Source organism: Nematolebias whitei, chromosome 7 (assembly GCF_014905685.2).
Source record: "Nematolebias whitei isolate Nwh7 chromosome 7, NemWhi1, whole genome shotgun sequence".
Taxonomy (NCBI): Eukaryota; Metazoa; Chordata; class Actinopteri; order Cyprinodontiformes; family Rivulidae; genus Nematolebias; species Nematolebias whitei.
In genome coordinates this window covers 42,700,699-42,722,636 of record NC_056504.1, presented here as the reverse complement: position 1 = coordinate 42,722,636, position 21,938 = coordinate 42,700,699, and the positions used below count along the sequence as shown (strand labels likewise).

At 40.7% G+C, this 21,938-nt stretch overlaps 1 protein-coding gene across 3 annotated transcripts in view; it reads right to left on the bottom strand.

The window, feature by feature from the left end:
• Nucleotides 1-6,620: 6,620 nt before the first annotated feature.
• The window catches only part of LOC119412581 (RNA-binding motif, single-stranded-interacting protein 2), a 37,344-nt gene continuing 22,026 nt past the window's right edge, over nucleotides 6,621-21,938 (bottom strand). For all 3 annotated transcript variants that reach the window (XM_037679607.1, XM_037679609.1, XM_037679608.1), the window contains exons 3-14: nucleotides 20,388-20,446; nucleotides 19,367-19,458; nucleotides 14,885-15,042; nucleotides 14,728-14,807; nucleotides 14,505-14,614; nucleotides 14,254-14,297; nucleotides 12,058-12,151; nucleotides 11,739-11,789; nucleotides 8,705-8,815; nucleotides 8,536-8,616; nucleotides 7,908-7,992; nucleotides 6,621-6,932 (exon numbers count right to left, since the gene is read on the bottom strand). In XM_037679607.1, the coding sequence (XP_037535535.1) occupies nucleotides 7,915-7,992; nucleotides 8,536-8,616; nucleotides 8,705-8,815; nucleotides 11,739-11,789; nucleotides 12,058-12,151; nucleotides 14,254-14,297; nucleotides 14,505-14,614; nucleotides 14,728-14,807; nucleotides 14,885-15,042; nucleotides 19,367-19,458; nucleotides 20,388-20,446 (958 nt within the window). In that variant the 3' untranslated portion in view covers nucleotides 6,621-6,932; nucleotides 7,908-7,914. The remainder of the gene's footprint in view (nucleotides 6,933-7,907; nucleotides 7,993-8,535; nucleotides 8,617-8,704; nucleotides 8,816-11,738; nucleotides 11,790-12,057; nucleotides 12,152-14,253; nucleotides 14,298-14,504; nucleotides 14,615-14,727; nucleotides 14,808-14,884; nucleotides 15,043-19,366; nucleotides 19,459-20,387; nucleotides 20,447-21,938) is intronic.

Sequence of the window (21,938 nt, the reverse complement as noted above, 5' to 3'; positions counted from 1 at the left end):
ATATATATATATATATATATATATATATATATATATATATATATATACACATATATATCTTCCCACACACTTGCAATATTCTAAACAATGTTTCTAAACTCTAAATGCTCTAAAAGAGCACAGCATGTCATGATCTCAGCTTTCTGCCTCCTCTGCTTTTTGCCACCTGCAAGCGCTCTTGGCCACGCCCACTTCTCCTCTGCACAGTGAACAGCTGATCAGCTGCAGCAGGAAGCTTATCCTGTAGTAAAGGGCTACACAAATGTGCAGCAGGTGCTAAATCATTTAAAATAATTTATTTTAAATAAAAATTGCATGCCGATCGTGCGGCTCATCCATCAATCAGCCAACTGTGTGTCTTGTCCAATCTTAATCTGAAAAATCGCGATACAGCGAGTCCGCGATAAACGAACGAGACGTAACGAGGGACTACTGTATAAGGCAGTTGATGATTCCCCTTCGATGTTGGAGCATTACCCTGCTTTTGGTTCGTGCTCTTAGTCCTTTGTGTATCTCTAAGCCTTTTGATTACTTACCTGTCTCCTGTGATCTTTCCAGTGAACCTCCTGAGACCTACCTGGGTATTTGGATCTCCTAGTGAAACTCTGGAAACCTTATCTGTGCACCCTTCAGCTGCTCTCCTCGCCCTCCTGAGCACATTGGTTCTTCTCATGAGTGTTCAGGACTTTGGAACCACACATCTGACCAACCATCTACCAGTAAGGAACCTGCATGTTCTGAGTTAACCCCCCTTGCTGAACTCTGGACCTGACCTTGCTCAGTCCTTTCACTCTGGGTATTCCATTCTTGTGACATAAACAATAAAAACAACTCAAACATTAAAACAAAACATTTATTAAAAAAAAAAGAAAGAAAATAAAACTGACATATCCAAAGAGAAAACCAACACAGAAGTAAAATCGATCAATTAAAAAAAAAAACAGAAGAAGAAAAAACAAGTTACAGACGATTTAGCATTTCTGGCACAGGAAGACAAAAGCAGCCAAGTGGCGTTTGCAAAATAAGCAAGTATCAAAACCTCTTTCCTCCAACAAAACTGTACAAAATGAGTTGTATAAATAAGAAAACTGTTCACAAGCAGGGGGTCTGATGCGCCCGGTGAATTTTCACAACGCCCCGGAGTCACAAAAACTTGATTTCAAACGTGTCGCCTCGTGGCTTTCGATAAGCGAATGCTCCGGTGTGTAACATTTCAGGCAACTCAGCAGAAATGCAACGTTTTCACCAGTTCAAGGTCAAAACAAGATTTATTTTATGCCAATACCTCTGAATAAGCAGCTTTATTTCAATGATCCATGTTTCTACAGTAGCTCCAATGGGACAAAAACAAGCATTTGTGTTTGTTTTGCCTCCTCGCTCATCTCATACAAGGAGACGAGGGGTAAAGTCTGCGAATCGAGCCGCTTGGTGCCACTCCACCCTACACACCGGATCGTTACGGCTTTGAATCAAACAATTCGTGTCACTTTCATCCTCTAAATCAAAATACAAGCAAACGTGAAAATCCAGATTGGACAACATAAAACCTCCCGTTTGGAAATTCTGTTTTAGCAGCAAAACAATTTGAAACTATGAAACAAGCCGTCAGCCTGACGTCAGGGTGGATGAGAAGAGCGTTTTCTAAATCGACTTGGATAAACAGTAAGTGCAATTAATCGCTTTAACTTTAAAATCCGCTGTGATATCTACAAAATACACCATCAGTCTTGGTGCTATTTCATTTTAACGCAACTAAAAGGCCATTTCATTTACAAAACATCCCATTTTCTCGCCACGTTTCAGCTTTAGCTTTACAAAAATAAATAAACACTGTTCTGTAACACTGGGTCATTTCATAGTTTCAACATCGTGTAAATCGTGTGTGAAAAAGTGGAGGGTAGCACGTGGAACATCATTAACCTGGACACTTCCTTCATGATGCACTGACTCGGAAAAGCTTGATAGTCACCGTGTTTTCTGGACAGGTCATAAAATCACACACACACACAGACACACACACACACACACACACACACAGACACAGACACAAGAGCCAAAATCCAAATAAGTCACACAAGAAGAACGAAACAGAACAGAACAGGTCCCAGTGGAAGGAGAGAGAGAATATTTACAAAAGGAGCTCGTGTTTGTTGAAACGTCTCGACGGTCAGCGTCCGCACTGTTGCTTCTGGATGTGTTGAGTCCGTTAAAGCAGTGGTTCTCAAACTGGGGTTCCTGGACCCCTGGGGGTCCGCAAGCTGGTGCATGAGGGTCTGCAAATTTTATTTTATTTTTACAAGCACGTAGTAGATGTTTAACAACCTGGTAAAATGCACCAAAATGCAGGAAATCACATCTACTTTATTCAAAATTTTCTGGGGGAGGACCCCCCCCCCCGGCCTGCCAGTTATTTGCGTTCCAGCATCGATGGGTTTACAAATGAAGCCCAGTTACTTGGTCCGACTATAGCTGTTATGATTCTGCTCAGTTTTATGCAGTTTTCTGTAATAATGTGAAGAAGTGGCGATACATTTATTATGCTCATTATGTGAATATGTAAAGTTTTAAAATGTTTTTTTGATACTTAGTTTTCTCAAAACTGTAATTTTTGGAAGCTGAAATTAAAAAATTTGTTAGTTAAGTGTGTCTTGAATGAAAATAACCCCATGTTTAAAAGTGTAAAAATTGTATTAACACTATTAAAGAACAGGTCTTAAGTATTTATGTTACACAAATAATTTCATCGCATTAGAGACCATCCATCCATCCATCCATCCATCCATCCATCCATCCATTATCTCTGTCCGCTTCTTTCTTTTTTGGGCGCGGGGTTCACTGGTGCCCATATCCAGCTATCACTTTGCGAGAGGCGGGGGACACCCTGGACAGGTCTCCAGTCCATCCATTCATTCTCTCACTCACACCTAGGGACAATTCAGAGTTACCAATCAGCCTAACATGCATGTTTTTGGTCTGTGGGAGGAAACAGGAGTACCTGGAGAAAACCCCACGGAGAGAACATGCAAACTCCAGCCAGAATTGAACAATCCCGATTTTATCTGAGCTCTGCAGTGCCTCTGTGTGTTGTCTCTGGACATGCTCACCGCCCTTGTATCCCCCCTGAACCCAAAAAGTTTGAGAACCACTGCTTTAAAGTGTCACTCTCAGACAGGCTCTTACGCACACCAAGGGAAACTTCATTTAACTCATTAAAACAAAAATCCTGTGATGAACGCGTCCTCATGGATTATTAGAGCAATAAAAACAACAAACTCCTCCCCAAACATCTAAAGGTGCACTTTCACACCACTGATGCAACCTTTCTTGTTCTGAATCAATCAGAACATGAAGAAGTTTGTTTGTAGACAGCTGAAAGCTAACACGGCTACATCTTTGGTTGCAGAAATATAAAACTTAAAAGCATTAACTGTTGATTTTAAACAAACAGAAGAACTCCTCAAACTGAAGCCTTCAGACGGACGTGATGGAACGCTCACCTACTCCGATTATGACTGACAAGATGGGATTCAAACGAGCCCCTTGCCATTTTTATAGCATTTACAAATGACTCCGGTGAGAAATCAGGCAGTTTGTTTAGAGAAGGAACGTTAAGGCGTAGCTAAAACTGTTTCCGTTTGTGTTTTTTTTTGCAAGAATTTCGTATAACGCACAAATTCATTCAGACGTCCTGTCTCACTAAGGCTGTATAAGTCTTCTTTAATGGCACTTCCAGGGTCTAGTGAGCACATAAAAACAACAATTGTTTCTTTAAAATATCTACATATCTACAGTTTCCGGTGTCTGTATAAATCACAAGCCAGCGCATTAGGATGACCGTGATAGCACGAGCCTTTACTTGAGCTTTGCCAACGTGTCCGCGGGACCAACGGTTTGGCGTCAACGCAACGTGACGCCGTTTTGGTTCAGCTCTCGGCTCCAGCAGGTCAGATATCAGGACGGACAGACGGACCGAGGCTTGGAAGGAAGCGTTGTGGAAAAACGTGGAAAACTTGGTGCACACGCACAAAAAAACGACAGCATCAATCAATTCAAAGTGAAAAACAACACCTAGTCTAAGAAGCTAATCTCTACAGCTAAAATCTACTCTAAGAATAATTCATCAAAAATAAGTCAAATTAAAGATGTTCAAGTGACAGACAAAATAAAAAGGACTTTCTACAAGTGAACAAATAAAACAGATTCAAACTCAGGTGACAGCAGCATTGAAACAAAACTCATCGTTCCCTTTCCTATCACAATTATCTTTATTCAGCTCATTCACAATAACCACATAAAATCGGTTCGAGGTCAGTAAGCGCAACCAGAATTAATACATAAGACGCACCTGATTATAAGGCTCACTGTCAATTTTTGAGAAAATTAAAGGAGTTTAAGTGCGCCTTATAGTCCGAAAAATACGGTAATCACTCCGAGCGTTTCTTAGTCTTCCTAAGTATGGAGCTAAATCGGGGCCATAAAGTTTGTTCAAAATAAAAATACATTTGAAACTGAAAACATTTTCAAACTAAAAAATAATTTTCAAGCAGAAAAAAAAAGTTCAAAGCTACTTTTCAGATTCAAGTTGATCATTTTCCGTTTCAGATCTTTTTATTTCAGTTTCAAACTTTTGGTCTTGTTTTGTTTGGGGGCGGGGCTTCATGTGGAAGCATGACTGACAGCTCAGTGCAGCCGCTATTCCCAGCTGTTGCGTTCAGGAACTGTGGGCACAGAAATTGTAAAACCTCATTGATATTCTATATTGATTTGATTGGTTTTGAAAGATAACACCGATATAAGCAGCTTGCGTCAATATACGACGCCAATCTCAGAGGGAAAAATATGATCTTCACAGATTTGTACAGCATTTTCAGTCCGTGTTGGAAGATTTCCCATGCTCTCAAAGTAAAGAAGAACTGCCAGACAGAGCAAGTAGCCCCAGAGTCGTAAAGAGAGGAGAAACCCATCCAATATGGCGGTGGCACAGGATGTGCGGTTCTTCTTCTTTACTTTGAGAGCATAGGAAATCTCCAACATTTACTGAAAATGTTGTACAAATCTGTCAAGATCATATTTTTTCCCCAAGATTGGCATCATACAGTATACTGACATAGGCTGCTTATATGGGGGCCAAGATGGTGTAGAGGCAGGGCAGCCGGCTTGGGACCCGAAAGTCCCAGGTTCGATCCCCAGTCACTGCACATCACGTGGTGTCTCTGGGCAGCACACTTCATGCCCAAAATGCCCCCCGGGCGCTTTCAATAGCTGCCCACTGCACCACCTGGTGGTGGATGGGTTAAATGCAGAGACTAATTTCGCCATTGTATGGAAACAGACAGTGCTGACATTGTGATGACATCATCATCATCATTATATCGGTGAAGCATGTTATCTTTCAAAACCAATCACATCAATATCGAATATCGATGAGGTTTTTCCAGACAATTTCTGTTCCCATGGTTCCTGAATGCAACAGCTGCTGCATTGAGCTGTCAGTCATGATTCCACACCCCTGTCATCTGAGGCCCCGCCCCCACACAAAACAGGGCCAAAAGTTCAAAACTGAAAATGATCAACTTGAATCTGAAAAGTAGCTTTGAACTTTTTTTTTTTCAGTTTCAAAAATATTTTTCAGTTTAATTTTTTTTTTTTTTCAGTTTCAAATTTATTTTTCTTTTGAACAAACTTTAATGGCTCCAATTTAGCTCCATACTTACGTCCCCTCATTAGCGAATGCATCTTTATTTTTTGCACATGTAACTAACTGCTCCTTTCTAATGCGTGTTCAATTCATCCCTTTGAGAGAGGATGGAGAAAATGATACCTGATGGGTTGCCACAGCAAAACCGCTTAAAACCACTTCTCATCGACGAGGACGACAAGAATAAAAAAAACAGAACGACTTTTAAAAGTCATTTTGGTGGTTTTGTTTTTGAAGATGATAAATACAAGATTGAAGCCTCCAAACAACAAAAATAAAACCCTAAAGAGCCAAATCTTACAGCTCGTCACTGAGTGGGGTTAAGATTTCAGCTCGTCTTCATAGACGACAGTATTAAATAACCTCTTTTTTTATATAAATGATTAAAAAAACTCCAAAAAAATAGAACTATAATTCAAATATAAATATAAATAATTGATTGTCTTTTGTTTTTAGTATGAAAAAATGATCTAAAAAAAAAAAAAAAAGAACTTTAAACTATAAAACATGTTTTTTTTATCGTCTGTGCACGGATGTAAATCTCTGCAGCAGTTCCAAGAAGAAGTAGCTTTAAACGGTTTACCTCCCACAGTTAGGACGACTCCACATATCAGCAAAAGAGTTCAGAAGGTTTGAAATCTGTACAAATTGTCGCTGCTGCAAATAACAATGTCAAACAATCAGGAAATACAAAATAAAGTTTGCATATTTTACACACACACACAAAAAACTTCCTAAAAAGACACATTGTGTTTGAACTCTTCCTTGAATCTGAAACGTCCAGAATGTTTAGTTAAAAACTAATATTTGCAGTTATCCCGTGCACACACACACACACACACACACAAAATAATGCTTTCTCCTCCTATTTCTTTTTTTGTGTGTGGACATTTTAGTTTTATTTATAAGTTTTGTCTTGTTCCTTTTTTTTTTTTTTTCTTGTTTTTCTTTTTTAAGTTATCAAAATAGATCGAAACTTTGACGGAGATTCCCACCTTTGGTTGATCAACTCTTCAGGTTGTGTGAGAGTTTGATGAAGTTTAATGGTTGTCCTTAAAACATGAAAATAACAAAAAAAAAACTAAAAGTCAGGCGTGAACACAGTCACACACGCACACATTCCTTTTCTGATCCATGTTTGAGTCCAGGTGGTTGGTTATGTGTTGGATCTCTTCCAGCTTTATCCTCTTTTGGTTGAAATCATTTTGTGTCCTTGGCTCCAAATGGGTGGGAGCTGAAACACACACAACTAAGATTTAACACCGCGTACAGCTGTGGTCAAAGGTTTACATACATCCATCATGAGTATAATTGTCATAGTATTAATAACGAGTTGTAAGTATTTACAGTGGTACTTGAAAGTTTGTGAAGCCGTTATAATTTTCTATATTTCTGCATAAATATGACCTAAAACATCAGATTTTCACACAAGTCCTCCAAGTAGATAAAGTTAAACAAATGAGACAAAAATATTATACTTGGTCATTTATTTATTGAGGAAAATGAGCCAATATAATATATTTGTGAGTAGTAAAAGTATGTGGAAAAAAAAACCCCAGCTGAAATTAACTGAAATAAGCAGAAAAAAGTTTACATTTGCACAAAGAAGCTGAACCAGAACAAAATGTGAAAGGAGCAGTAAAAGGTTGTAAACAGATCTAAAGAGTTGAAGGATGTAAAATGAGCTCAATTCATTTTCTATGAGGGAAAAATGGAAGAAAAGGCTAAATATTTCAAAAAGCTAAAGTTGCACCAATACCAAAAGTCTTAGCACCCATTCTCCTGAACGAGCTGAACGTTTCGATATGATTTGTTGAAACAGCAGAAAAATTTTGGAACGAGAAAGATGCAGAAAAACGTACGGAAGAAAAATGGATCACAACAATGTGAACGCTTCTTAAACATTCACACGAGTTCACACAATTCAGAACATTACTTTTCTAGATCTTCAGGCATGAACCGATTCATTCATTTCCTTATTAGACCCCCCCCCCCCCCTTGCCAGACTTGATTTGTCTGTTGTAGTCACAGAACTGAACCAGTCTCTGTGTGTGTACAGGTAAGATTATCGTACTGATGACATACAGTCTGTTCTACGAGCCTGTTACCTGAACATCCTCACCACTCCTAATGAGTTTTATTCCCTTTAGACATAAATAATATCCACTTTGTGCAATTTGTGGGACTGTGGTGTGAACATGCTCCATACCGTAGCTTCACTTGGTGTGTTGGTACGAGTAGTTTGTGTGTTCTGCAGGATTCTCCATGGCATCCTGTTGCTGCTGACCATTTTCCTGTATTAAAAAGAGACACATGCTTTATTAAATACAGTAAGACTTCCTGTTAGTTAGTTAGTTCAGTTCTCTTTTCTGTTTTACGCTTGTCCATCCAATCCCAACCTGAACAACGCACCCCTGTGGCTCAGTTAGTTGTGTGAAAATAACTTTCAGTATTATCCAGAAGAGGATTAAGGAAATTAGAAATGTGCAAATCTATTTATTTTTCTTCAGATTTCTGAGGAAAAAGTCGGATTTCTGAAAAGATTTGTTTCCTACAGTGGCCCTAACCCTTTTCCAGATGATTAATTTCAACAAAGGAAGAAAAAAAAAAACAATATTTAAAACCTCAACACTTGGAAATTTACTTTGCAGCTAATATATCCTTTGAAATGTCCTGTTAGTAAGATAAAGCTAAACCTTTAAACATTTTCTTATTTTTATTTAACAACCAAAGCAACTTTGGTTTCATAATAAATGAAGAAAACCAATTGTTACACCTCTAAAACTAAATTATTCTTATGTATTCTCTTTTTAGGGAGAGAGAAAGATTATTAATACCTCTACCGGGACATTGGAGGGAGGCACTGGGGTGTACTGGGGGATGTAGGTCCCCTGCATAGTAGCGTTGGCTGGAATATACTGTGAGGAAGACAAAGTAAAAAATAAAACCATTTTGTGGGTTGTACTGGACATGAATAACTTTTTTCTTGTGTGTGTTGGTACTGACTGTGCCCGTGCTGCCCAGAGATAGGTGGCTTAATTGCTGTGTGAGAGGTCCCATCATGGACGTGGGCTGGATGGACATGGTGTGATCCATTGTTGGGGTTAGAACTGTACCCTGTGCAACAAACACACACGCACACACACACACACACACACACACAATCAGCTCGACGAGCCGAACAAACCGTGTTAATCATTCTGGTCACTCAAAGACACAAAAAAAAAAACCCTGACTCAAACGTTCAGTGGTGTTAAAAGCTGCTGTAAACGGAAAACGGTTTATAAATCTAAATTATTATTTTTTTTTTTATTATTATTATTATTATTATTATTTAGGATTGTTGTTTATAAGTAGGTTTAGTTTTATGCATGTTTCAAATTGTAATTTTATTTTTGTTGGAAAGCGCCATGGGTTGCTTTGCAAATAAAAGTTTGATTTGATTTTAAACTAAATCAATTATTTTAAAAAGCTCTATATTAAGACTTTAGTCATGTTTCATGATCTTGCAAGAAGATTTGGTCTATTTTTTTTTATGTATTTATTTTTCTTTGCCAGTGGATTAATAATATAATTCTCTATTATCTCAGTTCACCATAAGTTAAAGTTAACATAAACAATTACTGTATTTTCCAGACTATAAGTCACACTTTTTTCATAGTTTGGCCAGTCCTGCGATTTATAGTCCAAAGAGACTTATTTACATTATTTTCCCGATTCATGACGAGATTTTTCACTGACGAGTTAAATGTTCATTCATACTGACATGAACCAAAGAGTAAACATCACTATTTGCAGTCGCGACAGGGCCCTCTAGGCTTTTGTCAACTATATGTTGTTCCTCTACCGCTACCCTCCCCAAAACATTCACTTCGAGACAACTGAGAAAAACTTAACACAAGTCAAAGGAGACTGGTGAATTTACCAGTAACTTGCTTGTCGGACTCGTTGGCTCGTCAGGTTGATTAAGTCTGTTCAGGATCCCGGGTCTGTTCTGTGCGTTATTGTTATTTCAGATTAAATGTCTGTTCTTGCACTTTGTGAAATACACTTCTAAATTAATGTGACCTATTTATTGTTTTGTTTTTTCCTTCTTCATGAGGCATTTTTTGACTGATGCGACCTATACAGTAATAATTGCAGTTCTGTGTTTTAACAACCTGGGCTGGTTAAGAACTCAAAGTTTGGATCAGCACCACGGCAGGAGTGCAGACGAGACAACTGAAGTGTTTGAAAATAAAAAGGCTTTGCTAAGTTGCCGAGAGCTGCTCTGAGCTCAGTTTACTGTGTGTTACACAAAACTGTCAGGATGAAAACCCACGGCTCTCTTTAAGGGTCACGCTCGTTTGTGTGCCCAAAAACTCACACTGGACTGAAAAGGAGAGAGGAGGGGGGACACAAGTGTCTCTGCTTGGGCCCTAAAATCAGCTGCAGAGCAAAGAGCTTTAAAAACCTTCTGGCTTTTCTCTCTTGAGGGGTCTCCACAGAGAGTCATCCTCCTCTGTCTCACTCTGTCCTCACTCCCTCCATGTCCTCTCTAACTGCATCCATATATCTCCTCTTTGTCTTATTCCAGGCAGCTGCATTTCTAACATCCTTCTACCAGTATACCCACTGTCTCTCCTCTGGACATGTCCAAACCATCTCAGTCTGGTCTCTAACTTTATCTCCCAGTTGTTCAACATGTGCTGTACCTCTGATGATCTCATTCCTAATCTTATTCATCCTTGTCACTCCTAAGAAGAACCTCAACATCTTCATTTCTGCCACTTCCAGTTCTTTCTTCTGTCTTTTTGTCAATGTCTCTGTCTCCAGATCATACAACATAGCTGTTCTCATCACTGTCTTGTAAACTTTTCTTCTGACCTTTGCTGACACACTTTTGTCACAAATTACTCCTGAAACTTTTCTCCATCCACTCCATCCTGCCTGGACTCTCTTTTTCACTTCTTTACCACACTCCCCATTTTCCAGGACAGTGGACTTCAAGTACTTGAAGTCCTGCACCTTTGTGACCTCTGCTCCTTGTAGCCTCACTGTTCCACCTCCTCCCTCTCATTCACACACATGTACTCTGTCTTACTACAGCTGACTTTCATTCCTCTTCTTTCAAGTGCATACCTCCACCTCCCCAAGTTCTCTTCCATCTGTTTCCTGTTCTCACCATAGATCACATCATCCGCAAACATCATAGTCTACGGGGATTCCTGCCTGACCTCATCTGTTAGTCGGTCCATCACCAGAGCAAACAAGAAGGGGCTCAGAGCTGATCCTTGATGCACTCCCACCTCCACCTTGAAGCTATTTGTCACTCCTACAAAACATCTCACCACTGTCCTGCTGTCCTCATACATGTCCTGTACCAGTCTAACAAACTTCTCTGCCACTCCAGAGTTCCTCATACAACACTTCACCCTCCTCCCTCGGCACCCTCTCAGATGCTATTTTCTTAAAAAACACACTAATGTATATGAAAATGTTTTTATAATCTAATCCTGTTGAATTTGCACCGGCCTCATAAAGGCTGAATTTAGTTAAAAAAGAAGCATAATCTCCTTTATGTTCTTCAAGTTGGTTCACTCAAATGAAATTAGGCCTTTCTCTAAATCATCTTGAAAATATGAGAACTACTTATTTGGTACATTTTGCTGAGACGAACAATAACAGAAGTCTTTAGGAATCACAGATGACCTGCGTGGATAAATGCCTTTAGCATGTCATCAACACGGATTGACACTCATTGATTGTTGATCAGCAGATCTATATCTCAGCTTTGCTTTTTCAGTTCTTTTGTACTTTTACTCACAAAGTTATAAAAGCTGAATGTCTCCTCACATCAAATGGAGTGTGACCAAAGGAATAAAAGCATAAGCTTCTGAAGGAGACAAAAATAACTCTTGGGCCAAAGATGCCGTGTCAAACTTAGATTTCTGTGCTTCTATATTTACACTTATCTTTTAGATTCAGGGTACACGTCATAAACTTGTTGGTTTAAAAAAAGGAGAGCAGAAGGTGTTTTTTGCTGTGGGAGGATACTCACAGCTGGCTGCATGAGGTATGACTGATGGTGCATCCAGGACGGGCTGTGTACCTGCACATCAACAAAACACAATACAACCATTTAAACTCTTTCTTTGTGCGTCTGTTAGTAAAATATGTCATGAGCCTCTTCATGGACTTTACTGAAACCTCCAAAAAATATTTACAAAATTTACAGAGACGACTGATTAACTTTGAAAATTTTCTTTATAATGAGGTGTTCAACACAGAAAATCAACTGTTCAAGTATAAGTGGGGGAGGGAGAGGGGGGAGATTGGTTAAAAACAGATTAAAGTGTGAACATGGTGAAATGTCCCACCTGGTACGATGAGACAGGAGAATGCATGTAGGGCGAGAGGGACGTCTGAGCGATCATTCGGTTTGGAGTCAGACTGTAAGGCGACGAGTAGAAGCTGCCGAACACACGGAGAAAGAAAACATGAAGGACAGGAGCGCCGTGATGCCAACATGTCAGGGGTCAGGGGTCTGCAAGCTGCGGCTCTGGGGCCATATGCGGCTCTTACGTCCCACTGCTCTTTGAAGCTTTGACCAAAACTAACATGAAATTTAATTTCATTGGTTTCTCTACCCACAACAGAAAAGGCAAGTTATAGTTTGTCAATTCTCTGCAAATACGTGAATGAGATTATTAATACATGGTTTCATTTAGATACTCCATTTATTCATCTTCCGGCCTTACAGTGGGATCTTTCTCTCAAATCCACCAGCAAATCTTTGGACAAGTTGCTCAGAGGGAACATGGTGAGTCGGTCTGATAACAATAAGAATTGGAAAAATAAAGCATAATGAAAGTCAAAATTACATATCCAACAAAATGGACTATGTTTTAACACACTTTAAATTTATGTTTAATTACTTTAAAGTGGGATACTTAACACATACAGTAGTCCCTCATTACTTTGCGGTTCGACTTTCGCAGACTCGCTATATCGCGGTTTGTCACCGTACATTAACATATTTTAAAAAATAATAATTGTACAGGACATATGATTGTCAACTTTAATATTACTCACATGATTGGGACAGTATGGGATACTGTACAGTAAAAAGTTAACGAAAAAATAAAATACTTCAGACAGGCGCTGGCGTTTTGTAGTTTTCGCTCAGTAAGCCTCCACTGTATTCTCACTCATAACGACTACATTTTCCAAAAGCCAACAGGGCACCGTCCAGGAGCCCCGATTCCTTCTGCTGAAATACTAGAGGGAAAGTTTTGATCTGATCGGAAAAAGTTTGGTGCTGATTACAGTGACTTTGACGTCCAGCAGATGCAGAGAGCCACACAGAACCCACCGAACCGGACCAGAACCGGAACAGAACCAGACCTCCAGACCCATCGGTGAATCTTGAGAGCTGGTAGCCAGCCTACGAGGACTTCTGAGTGGGATGCGCGACACCGAAGGTCCGGCGCTCCATCCGGAGCCCACAAGGACCTTCCTCATCTCTTTCAACCAGCCTACGAGGACCTCCGAGCAGGGATGCGCTGGTAAGTAAAATTTAGTAGCTACATATAAGTGTGTGAAGGGTTTCTAAAGCACTAAAATATATATAAATACTAAAATAAATATAATGTCGCTACTTCATGGATTTTCACTTATTGCGGAACATATTGCTGGAACATAACACCCGTAACAAACAAGGGACTACTGTATAACCACAAATAAAATAACTCACATAGGCCTGCAGAATTCGGGCAGCACGGTGGCGCAACTGGTAGAGCTGCTGCCTCTCAGCGAGCAGGTCCCTGGTTCAAACCCCGGTCCAGGGGCCTTTCTGGGTGGAGTTTGCATGTTCTCTCCGTGCATGCATGGGTTTTCTCCGGGTACTCCGGTTTCCTCCCACAGTCCAAAAACATGCATGTTAGGCTGATTGGTAACTCTAAATTGTCCCTAGGTGTGAGTGAGAGAGTGAATGGTTGTTTGTCTCGTTTGTCTCTATGTGGCCCTGCGATGGACTTGCGACCCGTCCAGGGTGTACCCCGCCCCTCGCACAGTGATTGCTGGACATGGGCACCAGCGACCCCCGTGACCCAAAATGGAACAAACGGGTAAAGATAATGGATGGATGGATGGATGGCCTGCAGAATTCAGCGTTTTAATTTGTTTAAATTAGTGTAAACAGGTTTTCCCTTCTTTAAATAGTCTTTTCTTTTATCCTAAAATGTAAAAATACAAATAAATGTTAAAATTAATTATACCGGTATATATTTTTTTGTTTTATAATGTCAACCTCACTGAAAACCCCCTTCCAACAAACTTGAAGTGGCCCATGAGCCATCAGTTGATAATTACAGCTGTTTTATTTAGTGATGATGGGGCAGAATTATTATTTTTTTCATCAAACAGGTTGCAGACCTCTAGGTCAGTTAGAATTATTCCTGTGTTTCTGCTGCTGTCCAGCAGAGGGCAGCCTTTCACCAGATTTGATTTGCGGTGTTTATTTTCCTGAAGGGCTGGGGCTGTTTTCTGTCAGTCTGTACATACCACTCACTCACCCATTTTGTAAAGCTGTTGGGTCATATGCAAGCGTCATTCCTCCCTGGGAAAACAGCACACAGGATTCAGAACAAGTGAGGTCATGCAAACACTGATGCGATGCAGAATGTACCAAAACAGCTAGCTAGCACAAAGAGCGAGAGCAACTGAAAACTTTCGGACAACTTTTTAATTACATTTTCCTAAAAACATCTAAGTGAGAGAAGCTGCGTGAACTGTAAGAGGGATGATTTACATATGGCCACGTTACCGTGTCTCCGTCTCGAGCCCAGGGCCTTCCATTTTGGAGATACTTTCCCTGGCTCTGCCTCTTCTTCTGACCCCCGTCTGCAAACTTGCACAGTAAGGGCTCTGCGGGCGCTGGGAAAGCATCAGATCAAACAAGTGAGGTGAATTCAGTGATCACAGCAGGGATCAAAACACATCATTGTACATCTACAGTACAAAAACTAAACAGCAAAATGCTCCCATACCAAGCACCCCTGGGGGAATCTTGATGAATTTGCCGTTGAAATGCTGAATTATGGCCTCGCACTTCTCCGTGGACTCCATTCTGAAATATAAAGTTCAATTTAATCCCTAAAGTGTCTTGTTAAAATAAAACGGTTAGATCATGGCGGTGCTTCTAACCTAGCAAACCCAACGCCCCGGCTGGTCCCGTTGGCGTCTCGGAGGATGCGCGTAGAAATGACCTGGCCGAAGGACTTGAGCATGTTCTCCAGCTCCTGCTCATCCATCGACACGGGCAGGTTGGAGATGTAGAGGTTGGTGGGGTCCTGCTCTTGTTGCTGCGCAGAGAAAGAGACAGAAAAAAAAGAGTCCACGCACACAATCAGATACTCTGTTTTTTTCTTTTGCTTGTTTTTATTTTTATTTTTACAGAACTTGGGTTGCACAGTTGATAAATGTCTGCTGAGGCAAACGCTGCATGTTTTTGCCTGTCTGTGATCGTTTTTCTGTCGTGTTAGCAAAATATGTCATGCACCAGTGAACAGTTTGGAACAAAACTCTCAGAGAGTAATCACTGAATGTACATCTACAACTGATTAACTTTTGGAGTCAACCTAATTCAAGATGGCTGCCACAGTCAACTGAGGTTAGAAAAAAACAAAACGACTTTAACGCCATCAAACATGAGGCTAATATTGGGTGAGCTTGTAGCTAAGCATTAATGCCAACACACACTTTGAGCATTACATATTGTGCAATAATTTTTTGACCTAAAACATTGACAATAACTGGTTGGTGTCAGCCACGTTTGTCTGTTATCAAAATAATAATATTGTTAGAAATAAATACAAATAAATAAATATCTCAAGAACCACTGTCAGGATCTCTATGAAACTCGTAGAATAGAATTGGTGGATGCAAATCTACAACTCTTTAATGTTTGACGTCAATCCAATTTAAGACGGCTGTCACAACTAAATAAATTTAGCCAACACAAAATGACAATACATGAGAGTTTTCCAGATACTGAGCTAAAATTTGGTGTGAAAGTAGCTGGCAGCCACTCACAGCCCATACTTCAAGGGGCCAGGGTTAAGGGATCAAGCACGATATAACACAAATTCAAAAGTTTTCTCAAAATAACTTTAACATCATCATTGCCCAACATACTAGAATGATCTTAGTCTAAAACGCTGGCACAAAGTCATCGAGTCCCGAAATTTCTGCCATACACGTCGCACCGCCCTATAAGTCGCATTAGTCGAAATATGTCTAATAAAGTGGAAAAATGCATAAATATGTCGCTTCGCCGTATAAGTAGCATCTATTACGCATCACCGCTGACAACCCGGAAATGTGGGCCAGTGTTGTGCCAAAAATCGATTGGCTGCCAAATAGTGGCCGTGGGAGCGTGCATGGGAGGACTTTAACAAGAATTTAACAAGCTTAACACGTAAAAACAATTATTTGTTTGCTCGAAATTAAACCAAAGGTGTCTCAGTTGAACTTTTACTTAATAAATGCACTTTGACAGTCAAATTAGCTGCATTTTCAAAAGTCGATACGTGGAAACGGGAATGCGGAGGGCAAGTTGCTGTGCATTTCCTCGAAATTTAACAAGATAAGCTAAAAACAATTATTTGCTTGCTCGACTTTATAGCAAAGGTTTGTCTCAGTTGAACTTTTACTTAATAAATGCACTTCGATGGTCAAATCAGCTGCATTTCGCCGGGGCGGTGCAGCGAAATGCAGCAAATACCAAGTTTGCAGACTACGACACACCGATTGTGTCACCAATAGCCACGTTTACTTATTACATGACACAACGGCATGCCATACAACTCGAGTGCCATCTAACGGCTGAAAATGGTAGTGTTCAATATTTTCAATCGGAATGAATGAAAACGGTCATATCACAGCCAAAAATTGGTTTATAAATACGGGTAAAAATCCATAAATATGTTGCTTCAGCGTGTAAGTCACAGGGCGTGAAAATTATGCAAAAAACTGCGACTTATAGGCTGAAAAATATGGTAGTATGCATTCCTTGAATGGATGATGGATCTTTAATTTAAAAACTGTTTTACTGAGGGTAGACATGAATGAAAGTGCTCCAGTTTCAATGCAACATGTATTTCTGCATGCTGTCGACTGTCTTTGCTAACACATTTGCGTCTGCAAACCAAAAATTCACGTCACATATTACATTTTTTTTTTTCAAACAGCAGAAATTTATGTCCAGACAGCATCAATGTGACCTCCCTCTCCATCAAACCAGCCCCCCTCCCCCCCGTAGAATATTAATATTTCATCCTAGCCGTGCATCATGCAAAGCACCTTCTTGTAACAAGATCCAATCTGGAAGAACGACATTGTTTTAGGCAACTTTTCCATCATTATTAAATGGAAAGTGCTGAATAACTCATCACCCTTCCTCGTGAGTCATAACGGCACATGAGAAACACTTGCTTCTGCAAACGTCAACGTGTGCGAGGATAAAGTCACACTTCTGGGATGAATTCTGTCTTAAGTTTAGGAGTGGTGATTATTTTTGAGGCATATCTTGCAGCAATAAGCTGAAAGTGAAACCTTGTGTGACGGAAGCAGGAAGCCAGGCATGAAGTTTAAGAGTTCACAGAGCAACAGGAGCCTGGCAACCATGAAGAAGGAGGCTGGACTAAAAAAAGAGGAAGGGAAGAGCGAGAGAGAGGGAAGAGGACAGAGCAGAGAGAGAAAGGGGGTGGATTGAATGAATTAGTAGCTCAAAAGGCTGATATTTTGTACAGAGGGAGGCGGCTAACAGGATGGGTCATCTGGAGTAATTTAGGTAATTAAAAAGGAGAATGACAGACGAGAGCAGTAACATGAAAAGACTACAGATTAGCAGGCTCCTTCTTTTCATCAAAACCTCATTTCTTCCTACCAGTCACTGTTTTGTCTCTCCCCCTTAGTGTTTACCGCAACATGAGACTCCTGTAAACCCACGACGGTTTCATTCACAGACAAAACTGTCAAGATTGGAAAAGCTCGAGTTGCAGCTACGATCATTCGAACCCGAACAGCCCGAGCAACAAACAGGAGAGAACACGCAGGCGAAGAAGTTTGACACGGGTGTTGAGGTGACGCGAAAAGAACTCCTAAAAAGCATTCGTGGCATTAAAGTCTGTCAGCGGCCTTTTTTTTAAATGAAGATTTATTGCCGCTGTTCGAAGCAAAGAAGCACCTGAAGAGGAGCTAACCTGTTTTCTGTGGATGACACGTTTGTTATGTAACGCGCTGAAAGGGGTCAGGGCTCGGCTCAAGCTACAGCAGATTGATAAACGGGGAAAGAAAAGGACTCACTTCTGTTTTACGGCTCATGTTCACATCGCTGTTATTAAAACGCTCTTTATCCAGCCCACGCTTGTGAACACTATTTGCTGAAGTGACCGTGTATTTGCTTTGTTTGCTTTTGGTTCTGTGACAAATGCGTCTGTAAAGGTGTGTCTCCGAGTTGACAGATTTGCCGGGCTGTGTCGTGCACAGTTAAGTGACGTGGGAGTTTGAACTGGGAGGTGCCGGGAGGTAAAAAAGCCACCTATTTTTAACTTTGCCATTGTTCTCCTCGCCCAGACACAGGCGGCTCCTATGGGCCTTACGTTCAGGGACTGAGCGTACCTTGAGGACGTTGAGAGCGAGGTGTGGCGCGTCGTGTTTGTGAGCTGCATCCATGGTGAACGTGTGCTCAGCTTGAACTGCGCTTCATAAATAATTTGACTTCAGACTTGTGGTTGCTGTGTCTCCTAACCTTAAGCGATACTTTTGACTGCAGCGGGTACAGACATGTCGAAGTGAATACAGGCTGTCTGAGTGAGTCAGGTTTTGGTGTCCGGTTGCACTTGTCCAGCGTTGAGATATTCAGGATTATGTGGTGCTCTTACAGAGGATCAGTAGCAAACCTAGACCCTGGCTTTAGTTGCAGTGAACCGTTTCTTGTCAGCTGGCTGCGTGGATCTTTTACAGTTTTCCGGAGCCGAGCTCAGGGACACCCTGGTGTTACATTGCAGTGGGTATGTTTGGGTTTGGGACAGGGAGGGGAGGAGGCAGGGACACCGGGGTGGAGTGTATTAAATGGCCGTATCAGCCCCAGGCCGAGGCCCAGGCGATGAACAATGCCAGTTCTTTGTGCCTGTCCCATTGACAGAGGGTGTAGTGGCACCCTCCCCAGGTTTTCTTCAATTGGGAGCATGAGAGCCGGAGGGATCAGCCTAATGGACCGACAAGAGTTGCTTTGACTGCAGACACTTTGACAAAGAGCCTAGAGAAAGCTCTACAACCCGAACAGGTTAGCAACAAACAGGGCGTGAGGGGAAAAGAGAGAAAAGGCAATAAAGGACCAAAAAATAAAGATGGAATATTCACACAGAAAACTGATGGACACCTCAAAACAAGTCCAGTCTGATTTATGTCATAGTAAAAAAGGTTTTCTTGATTTGCCAACAGGGTAAGAGCTGCATGTACAGATGGGATGAGCACATAAGGACTGTAAGTCTGTAAGCTGAGACCCCTCAGGAGATCAATAACAGGAAAACATGATGAGATTAAATTACCTGTTTACCCATAAATTTCACTTAGATTTTAAAAATAAAGACTAACAGCTGCCCAGATTTGAACAATTCTTACTTTAGCCATCTGAGCCTGGACCCCACTGGATTTCAGCGCTGTGACAGCTTTCTGTGCAGCTGCTGGACTGTCAAAGTCCACAAAGCCATACCCTGAAAAGTAAAAAGAGCCGCGTTAAAGAGGCTGTAGTTCAGCAACACAAGAAAATCAATACAACTGCTTTTCAAGTCTAGTAAAGGGATAGTTGGAAAATGATGGAAGTGGGTTTCCAGTGGAGAGGTTATGAGCAGTCAGTACCTTACCTGCAGCAGACAGCAGTCTGAGCAACCTCAGTTTGGAGGGTAAGAGAGAAAATCTCATGTAGGAGTCAAGCTAATGCTGCTGAAATCAAAGTCCGTTCCCGAGCGGAGTTTATTCATCTAAAATGACTCAAACCTCAAATATTTCATGCTAATTATTTTTCATAAAATGTTGCAGTTTGTCACTTCTTTGTGAGACATTTCTAGTTATATGCATTAACGACCAGTTATTTTTAGTTTAACCATATTTTCTTAAGTCTGAAGCTCTGGATTTCCTCAGACTAAGTGCTTTCTTAGCTCAACAGGAACTAAAGAGCTGTGATTGGTCCATACGTACAGTGAGTGTGCGTTAATTGGCCGAGTAAATTGAAGGCGCTTCCAGCAGCTGCACCGTTTAAAACGCCAAACATCAGCTTATTTTACAGAAGAAGTCTTGCATTAAGAATGAAACACAGCTCAGAGAAATGTTCAGCCAATCGGCACAACTTTGACTCATTTAAAACAAACTGTAGAGCTTTTATTTAATTGTTGTTTTCCTGTTGAGCATTTAAAACTGGGTAAGCTACAGCGCCCACCGTTGCTTTTGATGCTAATGTCTAAACATGATGCGTCTATGGGAAACCACTTTAAAAATCCCAAACTATCCCTTTAAATATCACGTAGAAGTCGGGTTTGCTTGGCTTTATGGCTGGAAAGAGGTGAAATCAAGACATAAATGCTATTTAATGACTACAGTGAGTAAAAAAAAAAAGAATACATAAAACAACAAAAAAAAGCTTCACCTTTACATTTGTTGGTGGTTTTGTCCAAGATGGCTTTGGTGGACACAATTTTGCCGTACCTTGAAGGACACAAGAACACAGAATCAGTGAGAGCAAGAGGATGATACAGGACAAAGACAGGAATCTGCTCCTACCACATGCATACCAACATTTCCTCAAGGTACCAGACTACAGGTGTTACTGTGCTCACTCACTTTGTCCTCCCTGTGACTCATAAACGTGATCTTATACGGCTACAGAATTTTCTTTTATTGCCCGCATCCACCCTTTTCCTCCATGTCCACACCTGAAGACTGTACAATAACTCTGCTCCTGGATATTGTTTCTGACAGACAGGAGACAGCCCCCCCGGGGCCAAAAACAATTTGTTCTAAACCTAACACACACACATGCACGCACGCCCAACCGCGGTAATAATAAACAAACACCTCTCTTCTCTTCTAAATACAGCTCAGTTTGTGGGTATTTTTGGCTTAAATATTACTTAAAAGTGTCGCTAAGACTGAAAATATATAGTTTTAAAAAGAGTTAATCTACTCATGGTTCATCTTAAAACAACAAAATAAAAGTCTGAGTCTTTTATTCCAACCTGCAGCTGTCAAAACAAACAGAAGACAAAGCTAAAAGAGAAGAATCAATCCCTGCATTAAAGCTGCAGAATATTATGGTATGCAAATTGCCTGTAAACAGTTATTAAATATATGGTGGAGTGATTGGACGCCGTGCATCAGCACCGCGCAGACCTGCTCGTGTCTGGTGAATTCAGTCGGGCAGGGAGGCTGGTGTTCCTGTGTTTAGGCGACATGGCGTCTGGGTGGAATGTACACTGAAACCTGATGCTTTCACCCTTCCACTTTCCCTCCCACCCTATGCCCCCCTCCCTCCCTCTGCCTGTTTTTTCCACCCTCACATTACAGCATGCTGCTGGGTCCTACGCGCTCATCTCATTACAGTGAACATTAAACTGGATGACTCAGACCAGGCCCAGACGGTTGTAACCAGTGTCACGGATGACACCTGACTTTAAATTGAAACTGATGCGACCACGTTTTTACATCCACTCTTCAACTCCTGTAGATAAACGTATAGTTGTACTGAATAGACAATTAAAAACATGTAAAGCAACTTGTTCACTAAAATCCAACCGCCCTTCATTAGAAAACGGACAAAAGCTTGCAGCGTTTCTTTATAGGATTTCACACGGCAAAGCAGCAATTTGACACAAACATTTGCACAAGTTGAATTAAAATTTAACCCAGGTTCAGCTGAAATGTCTACATTACATGGGATCACAGGGATTTATTGAACAAAGATGCAAAAAAAAGTCTACCCTGATGAAGTCATTTTTCCACAGACTGAAGTTTTAGTAGAAATATAAAATACAGAGAATGTTCACAAATCCAGACTTAAAAGTAAATATACGAACACAAGTTCCTCTCAAAACATTAAACTGAAGATAAGCAATTTCTCAAATTTCCCCCCATGGATTAATAAAGGAAATAAGTAAGTAATAAAGTAAGTAAGTAATAAATGAAGTAAGTAAGTAATTAA